At 53.3% G+C, this 8,272-nt stretch overlaps 1 protein-coding gene across 4 annotated transcripts in view; it reads right to left on the bottom strand.

The window, feature by feature from the left end:
• Nucleotides 1-5,301, bottom strand: part of PTPRG (protein tyrosine phosphatase receptor type G) — a 747,832-nt gene extending 742,531 nt beyond the window's left edge. For 3 of the 4 annotated variants that reach the window (XM_082638318.1, XM_082638319.1, XM_082638317.1), the window contains exon 1: nt 1,856-2,662. In XM_082638318.1, coding sequence (XP_082494444.1) covers nt 1,856-1,940 — 85 coding nt within the window. In that variant the 5' untranslated portion in view covers nt 1,941-2,662. Of the gene's footprint in view, nt 1-1,855; nt 2,663-5,282 lie in introns of those variants that run through there. The other variant, XM_082638320.1, reaches the window with a different exon arrangement.
• Between the last annotated feature and the right edge of the window lie 2,971 nt (nt 5,302-8,272).

Raw genomic sequence — 8,272 nt, forward strand, 5'->3', positions numbered from 1 at the left:
AAAACGTGACCCTCAAATAGTTCAACCCCAGTGTGCACCTGAGCCCACTCAAACGACAAGTCCACGACACAGAAAAAAGTCTAGGAGGCGTAATGATTAACACAAATACTGAGCACTGGGGAAGCAGGGGGGATGTTTAAGGGTAAATGTCCACACCGCCCCCGGGTCCCAGTGGAGGCAGGACCCTGGTGAGCACACCCCAGACCTCGGGTGAGTGTGAACGCACGTCCTCGCTCGGCATCCGAGCTGGGGTTCTGGGCTGTGGCCGGAGTTCCGTGCGGTTCCGGGGACAGGAGAATGCGCAGAGGGAAATACAAGGTGCCCGAAAAAAAGACAGTGCTTTGCCTCTCTGCCCCTCGAGGCCACCCCCGTGCCTGCAAAGGGGAAACTCGCTGCCAGTCCCCGAGGGCAGCAAGAGCGCCCGCGACCTCCTCCAGGGCGCACGACAGAGCTGGGGGACCCGGTGCACCAAAACCGTGCGCTCGGGCCACCCGGGGACAGGCGGCTACGACAAGGGGGAGCAGAAACATCGGAAGGCAGGTTCCTTTTTTTCTGGATAACACCCTCCTCCGAATATCCAGGAGCTGGTGGATGAGAAGGCAGAAAAACGGAGAGGGGGGGTTCCCTGTCCTTAGGAGAGCAAAGGATGAAAAACGAATCGCTCCCTTCTTCCCACCCCTTCCCCGACTAGGGCACAGGACAAGGCCTCCACCTGGGGGAGGGGGCTGGACAGACCAAAGGGAGCTCAGGGCTGCAGCCTGGGGGGAAAGGGGAGGCTACAAGAGGAAAGAGGGAGACAGCTGGCTTCTGCCCTCCCCCAGTGGAAAGAGAAGGCGGGGGGGGGTCGGCCGGTGGAGGGCTGGAAGTGGAGGGTCGCCGAGCCGCACACCGCTACGTGCGGTGATTTATTATCTTCATCAATGGCCAATACTGTTCCTGTCTTAACCCAACCAGAAAGGAGCGGGTCTGGGTCTGCCAGCCGTGAACAGCCTGCAAAAGGGTAGAGATGAAGGTAGGCAAGACGCGAGACAGAAAAAAATCTGCCCCGGCACGAACAGCAATTCAGTTGCCGACCCGCCCCCCTCCACCCCGCGCCCCGACCCGAGCAGCCCAGCCAAGCAGAGTTGGGGGATAAAGGGGCCGCGGGACCGGGCTGGGGGAGCCACGAATCTCCCTAAACCGCCTGCTCCCTGCCCTCCCACCGCGCCCAGGCCCCCGCGCCCAGGAAGGCTCCATCGCGCCGGCACCGAAGCTCAGCCCGTGCCCCAGCCCCGAGCCAGGGTCGTCCCTGACCCCTGAGACCAGAACGCAGGCTGCTCCCAACATCCCCAGTCCGCCACGGCCAGCCTCCAGCTTCCATTCCCCGAACACCAGCCTCTCCAAAGAGTCGGGGAGCAGCAAATCAAGCCCCCCCTTCTGAACCCCTTCAACCCTTGCCTGAGCGAGGGACGCACCCTGGGCCCCCCAAACCCACAGAGACATACTCCCCATGGCCCCAATCTCCCCAACAGCCCCAGAGCGCTAGCTCTCCCGAACAGCGGCGGGTCAACAGAACGAGTCTTTTCTCCTGACTCCGACTCCCCCGGGCCCCCTAAACCCGAGCAAGAGACAGACTCCTGCGGCCCCTGTCCCCCTCCCCGGCCAGCCCCTGCTTCCACCCTGCCCAACCACCAGCCTCCCTAATTACGCCGCCAGAACCAGCGGAGCGGCTCCCTCTCTCCTCTGCGGGCGTCGACCCCCCTCCACCCTCTCCGGGGTCCCCGGGACGGGCGCCCGAGCTCCATGCCCCGGCGGCAACTCCGCATCCCCCGCGCGCGCTGGCCAGGGCCGCGTCCCCTCGGCGGCCGGCACTCACCGGGGAAGCACACGACATAATGGAGCACGGAACTGGTGATTTTCAGGAACAAAATCCACCAACACGGTTCCAGTAACCTCCGCATGTCCGAAAACGCACATCGAAAAGAAGAAAGCAGGGGGGGTAAACTTGTTGAATAAGTTCTTGCCTCGGTGTAAGCCTTCGCTAAGCCCGGGCTCTTCCCCTGCTAGTCCGCTCTACTGGGCCCCCGCGCTCAGCGGACCGAGTCCCCCTGGAATCCGGGAAGCCGCCGAGCGCCCCCCGGAAAATCTCAGAAAGTGACCGAGAACACGGAGCCACGCTGGGGACGATCCTCGGCGGAGAAGGGCTGCTTTCCGTTCAAAAAGGAGCGAGCCGAGCGGGCAGGGCGAGGAGTCGGCGGGCGGCGGTGATGCCTGGGGCCCGGGGTAGGCAGGGACCGCAGGCGGCGGCGGCGAGCAGCCGAGGATCCCCAACTTGAGTCGGCAGCGCAGCCCGAGAGCCGGCGGGCGGCGGCGGGGCTGAGCGCGGCGCTGCGTCTCCGGGCTTCAGGCAGGCAGCTCCTTCCAGGGCCCGGGGAAGGAAGAAGGCATGTTTGCGAGCGGGGAAGGGGCGGGTAAAGGCGGGGGGAGCGAAGAGCCCCCCAAAATAGAAACAGTCAGAGGAAACCGAGGGAAACACAAAGGATCTCAGAGGGGCGCTGGGGCGAGGGCGCCTTCAGTCCATGCTCCTGAAAGTTGTGGCTCTGGCGCGAGCTGGGGAGGATCGGGGAGCGCGGGGCTGGAAACTAGCCATGCCTCCATACAGGAAGTAACATGTGAGCATGGATCCTGGCAGAGACTTTAAAGCCGGCGAGCGAGCGAGCAAGGGGCGCGCGGCGGCGGTGGCGGCGGCGCGCGACCCAGGGCGCGCAGCCGGGCTGCCGGCGGCGGGCGCGCGCGCCCCGCGCTCTTAAAGCAACCGCACTCGGCTCCCACCTCGCAGGCGTCCTACAACCCGGTTCTCCCCGCCCGCAGCCCCGGGTGTTGCAGAGTCGTCTGGGGCAGTTTCGGGGCTGGGGGCCGCTCTGGACGGGTCTCGGAGAGAGGGAGGAGAGCGACCGCCTTCGGGACCGGCGAGTCTCTCCCAGATTCCCGTCCTGCGAGTTCTTAAAGACGCCGCGCTGCGAGCGGGCTTGGCGAGGTTTTCCCCCGCCCCCTCTGCGTTGCTCGCGTATCCGAGACTTGGGGGGGCCCTGGCTGCGGTTTGAGGAGAGGATGGGGCGGCCTGCTGCCTTTACAGGGCTAGGAGGTTTCACGTTGGGTTTCTTCGCCCTGGCAGCACCGCGGTGGGGCGCGCCCTGCCCGCCCCCTGTTCACTCCATGCTCGCGCCCCCAACCCGGCGAATGCCCCCGCCTGGAAACAAAGCCAAGCGGCCTTCGCACTCGGGCTCCGCGTTGAGGTTTACTTTCTTTTTTTTTCTTTTTGGGCTTCCTTTGGTCTTGTTCCCGGCCAGGGAGAGGTGGGGGAGGGGAGAAATATCTATCCTAGGCTTGCAAAAACCAGCCCTTTCGAGTCTCACACACCCTTTCCCCGCGCCACGGTGGATCAGTGACGGAGTTTTCCCAACTCGCCGCTCCACGGGAGGAGGGAAGGTTCCCGCACCACAGCCTGCTGGTGGGGAGGGTGCAGGAAGTGCGCCTCTAACCCCTGGCTGGGTGAAAGCTGCGCCGCGGGGCAGGACCGATTTCCTGGCAGCTACCCCGAGGAGCGGCAACCACTTTAGCAATCGTGGAGAGGCGTCCGGGGGAAATGGAGGACTGGGCTCATCTGTAATGAGTTTTGTCCCTTGGCTCTTGGTGAGAAAGATCTTTATCGCTTAGACTTCTTAGCGCCCTATTTTTCCCCCTTACGCCGGTGCTAAAAGTGGGGGATGAGGGCTATTGATTAAACGTGTAATTGAGCCAAGGTGATGAGCCATTTGTAATTTTTGCCTAATTTTTCTGCCTCTGTTTAAAAGCCATCTTGACTTGTTTTTAACGTGCTCCTGCTGTTTCATCCCACCACGCAGGGTCTCCCACCCACCCAAACATCCGAACCGGATGCTAGGTTTTCAAATAATGTACAGATGTTCCAGATCCTCCCGCAAGATGTGATTAGGGAAGCACTTTCACACCCACACTTCCAAAAGAAAAATCTTTGAAAAGTTACATTTGGGGTTACGAACTAATAAAAGCCAGGAAGTTCCCTGGGAGGGCCGGCGCTCTATCTTTAGCAAAAAGGGGGTGAACACCCTCCCCCAGGGTGGGGAATGAGTCGAGTTTATTTGCTTTGGAATTTGGTCCTTCCTGGTTTTGTTGGAATCCTGACTCCCCCATAAATGCTGGGAGAGGGTCAGTTTTCTTGGGAGTGTTGTATTTAAGGGTTGTCCATTGATCAGTGGGAGCTCTGAGAGAGGTTCTTATGACCCCTGCGTATATGATTACCTCATAAAAAATTGCGCGATAAAATGGGGAAATCTGTGGAATTTGAATCAGGACAGAACACCTGGACAGACATCCCCAGATGAGTTTCCTCCTTTGCAAAATAACGTAATAAAAACTGCCATTTGTGGGATGCTTACTACCCACCAGGTATTGTGCTAAATTCTTTCTCTACGCTGTTCATTCCATAAATTTATTGAGCACTTATTGAGGGAGGGAGGGGGCGACTGGGAACACAGCCATGAACAAAAAGGGCAGGACTGTGACCTGTATGGAGCTTACCTTCCAAAGTACAGGATACACTCTCAGAATCCTTACAACAGTTCCGGCAGCAGTAAGAATTATTTTGCCCATTTATAGACAAGGAAACATACTCAGAGGAGTAAAATAATGGATCCCTAGCTAGTGAGTAGCAGAGCTGAGATTCTCAGGTCTGTCTGCCTCCACAGATGTGAAAAGGCAAAGAAATGATGGTTTGAGAAGACACTAAAATGTGGGATGGAGAGATCTCAAATGGGTTTGGAGAGAGAATTATCACTACCCTCATAATATAGGAGGCCCCACATTAAAAATTAATATTAAATTAGGTCTGGGCTGGTGACTATCCTGGGGCCCTCGGCTGAAATATACCAGGAACTGCTCTTGGAAGCACCCTCCGACAACCCAGGCCCCATCAGTTCCCATAATAAAGTAGAATGTTATAGGCATACCACACGAGATGGCTTTTCATTCATTCTACAACCAATTACAGAATAGCTCATACACACCAGACACTCTATCTAAAAATGTCAGTGGCACAAAATGACAGTGGGAGCTGCATGATACAGTGAGCGCTCCAGCACAGCTGGTGTGAAGGGTTGTATGAGTGCCACAAAAGGTGTGGAGAACCCCGTGGGAAAACAAGGCCGCAAAGAGAAGATGCTGGTTTGGGTAATAAATTATCCCCAAACTTAGTGTCTTAAAACAATACAATACACATTTATTACCTCGCAGCTCCGTAGGTCAGCAGTTGGGGCGCAGCATAACCGGGTCCTCTACTCCAGGTCTCCCTAGGTTGAAATCAAGATGTTGGCCAGGGGTTCTCATCTGGAGCTCAGGGTCCTCTTCAAAACTCATTCAGATTGTTGACAGAATTCAGTTCTTTTGTTTTTCAAGAATTTAGCCCTTTGTAGTTGTAGGCTGGAGGTCCCTATTTTCTTGCTGGCTGTTGGCTAGAAGTAAGTCTCGGCTAGAGGCCACCTTCAGGTCCCAGCCACGTGGGACCCTCACAAAATAACAGCTTACCTCTTTAAAACCAACAGGAGACTCTCCCTCCAGTTGGCTATGAAGGAGTCTTGGGAATGACAATGCCATCACTTTTGCCATATGATGTAACCTAATTAAGGAGTGACTATCCTATTACATTCACGGGTCTCACCCACTCTCAGAAGAGGGGATTATATACCAGGGGTAGGAATCTTGGGTATCACCTTAGAATTCTGCCTACCATAGTGCTGGTGATCTATCTTGAGTATAGACTGGTGGTTAAAAGCAATAGCTCCCAAACCATTCTATTTGGGTTCTGATACTTATATCTGCTTGGCTTTGGGCAACTTAACCACTTAACTTTTCATCACTTGAGTGCCTCAGTTTCCTCATGTGTAAAGAGGGAATAATAACTATACCTATTCTTAAATTGAGAAGATCAGAAGGAGTTAAAAAGAATAACATACAGGGCTTCCCTGGTGGCGCAGTGGTTGAGAGTCTGCCTGCCGATGCAGGGGACACGGGTTCATGCCCCGGCCTAGGAAGATCCCACATGCCGCGGAGCGGCTGGGCCTGTGAGCCATGGCCGCTGAGCCTGCGCGTCTGGAGCCTGTGCTCTGCAACGGGAGAGGCCACAACAGTGAGAGACCCGCGTACTGCAAAAAAAAAAAAAAAAAAGAAAAAAAAAGAATAAAGTACTTAGAGCAGTACCAGTACCAGGTGCCTAATAAGCATTTGATAAACATAAATTATTACTGTTATTTTCTTAACAAGCTTAAGCAATAAGGAGTGAACATCCGTTATTTTCTACCTGCTCAGCTTCCATTTCTTTTCTTCTAGTAAATGCATTCCAGTTTCCTTTGTGCTAATCTCCCCAGATGGTCTTGGGAAGCCTAACCCTGTATTCCTCCATCACTACCCTCTGCCTCTCCACCTCACTGGCTCACCTCACCTGTCCCAGCCTGACTGTTTGGACCATCTCAACCCACTGGCCTGATTGACTTAGAGATGGCCACATGTTTTCACCTTCTCCAATGAAAGTTAAACTTCCTCCTGGGTTTGCCGCACTGGATAGACTTCAGCCTTGAGAAGCAAGGAGGTCCCGACTTGAGAAGAGCCTGCTTTGGGTGAAGTGGACACACAGAGAAAAGCAAAGGCGGGTGGTAGGGGCCAACAAACCTCTGATATCATCACTTGTATCCTTGGATTAAGTCTTACGTAAAGCCAGACCAGACCCTGGACTTTTCAGTTACTTATGCTGATAAATCCCTTTTATTCTTTTTACCTCTTTGAGTTGGGTTTTTATTAAATTGGAACTAAAAACTTGAAACCTGGAACTTATGGAAAAAGATAAGTGAAATATTCACATTTTACATTTTTACAAAAAAGAAGCAGGAGCTCTTAGAATTAAGTGATTTAGCTGAGGTGATTGAGATAGTAAACAACAGAAGACTCAAGCTTCTGACACCTGGTCTACAGTAGCCATCATTTCTTTCTTGTGGAAAAAATCACTCCAAAACATTGTCACTTGAAACAACCATCATTCTGTTTGTTCTTGATTCTGTAGGCCAGCAATTTGGGCTGAGCTCAGCTAGGCAGTTCTGCTAGTTTTGTCTGAGGTCACACATGCAGCTACGGCACCAGCTTCCAGAGGCTCAACTGGGTCTGCACAGTGCAAGATGGCCTCAGTCACATGCCTGACAATTGGTGCTGGCTGTTGGCTGAAGCCCCCCAGCCAATGACATCTCCAGTAGCCTCTCTCAGACTTATTCACAAAGATGTCTCAGGCCAGTAGTACAGAGAGTGGAAGCTACAAGGCATCTTGAGATCTAGACTTAGCAGTGGCATAACATCACTTCCACTGCATTTTATTGGTCAAAGCAAGTCTAAAAGCCCAGAGGTAGGGGAAGGTGGAAATAGCCCCTAGTCCTTGAGGGGAAGAACAGTAAAATTGCATTGCACAGAGGCATGAACTATGGCCTTTGCAGACAATCTACTTCATCTACTGTTAATCTAAATGGTGCCAGCATGGGTTGAATTGTGTCCCCCAAAGAAAATATATTGAACTCCTAACCCTTAGTACCTCAGAATGTGAACTTATTTGGAAATTGGATCTTTACAGAGGTAATCAAGTAACAATGAGGTCATTAGGGTGGGGCCCAATCCAATATGATTGGTATCCTTATAAAAAGGGGAAATTTGGACACAGATACCGATAAGCACAGAGAGAAAATGATGTGCAAACACACGGGAAGGAGATGCATGTGACTGGAACAATGCATCTACAAGCCAAGGAACACCAACAACTGATGGCAAACACCAGAAACTAGGAAGGGGTAAGGAAGATTTCCCCTCCATGTTTCAGAGGGAACATGGCCCTGCTGACACTTTGATTTTGGACTCCTAGCCTCCAGAACTCAAAATTGGGTCATTTGTAGAGATGTGGATGGGCCTAGAGAGTGTCATACAGAGTGAAGTAAGTCAGAAAGAGAAAAACAAATATCGTATATTAACACACATAGGAGGAATCTAGAAAAATGGTATAGATGACCTTATCTGCAAAGCAGAAATAGAGACACAGACATAACGTAGAGAAGAAATGCATGGATACCAAGGGGGAATGGAGTGGGGTGGGAGGAATGGGGAGATTGGGATTGATACATATACTATGTATAAAATAGACAACTGAGGGGAACATACTGCATAGCACAGGGAACTCTACTTCATGCAC

This window comes from Mesoplodon mirus, assembly GCF_964341445.2.
Source record: "Mesoplodon mirus genome assembly, chromosome: 12".
Taxonomy (NCBI): Eukaryota; Metazoa; Chordata; class Mammalia; order Artiodactyla; family Ziphiidae; genus Mesoplodon; species Mesoplodon mirus.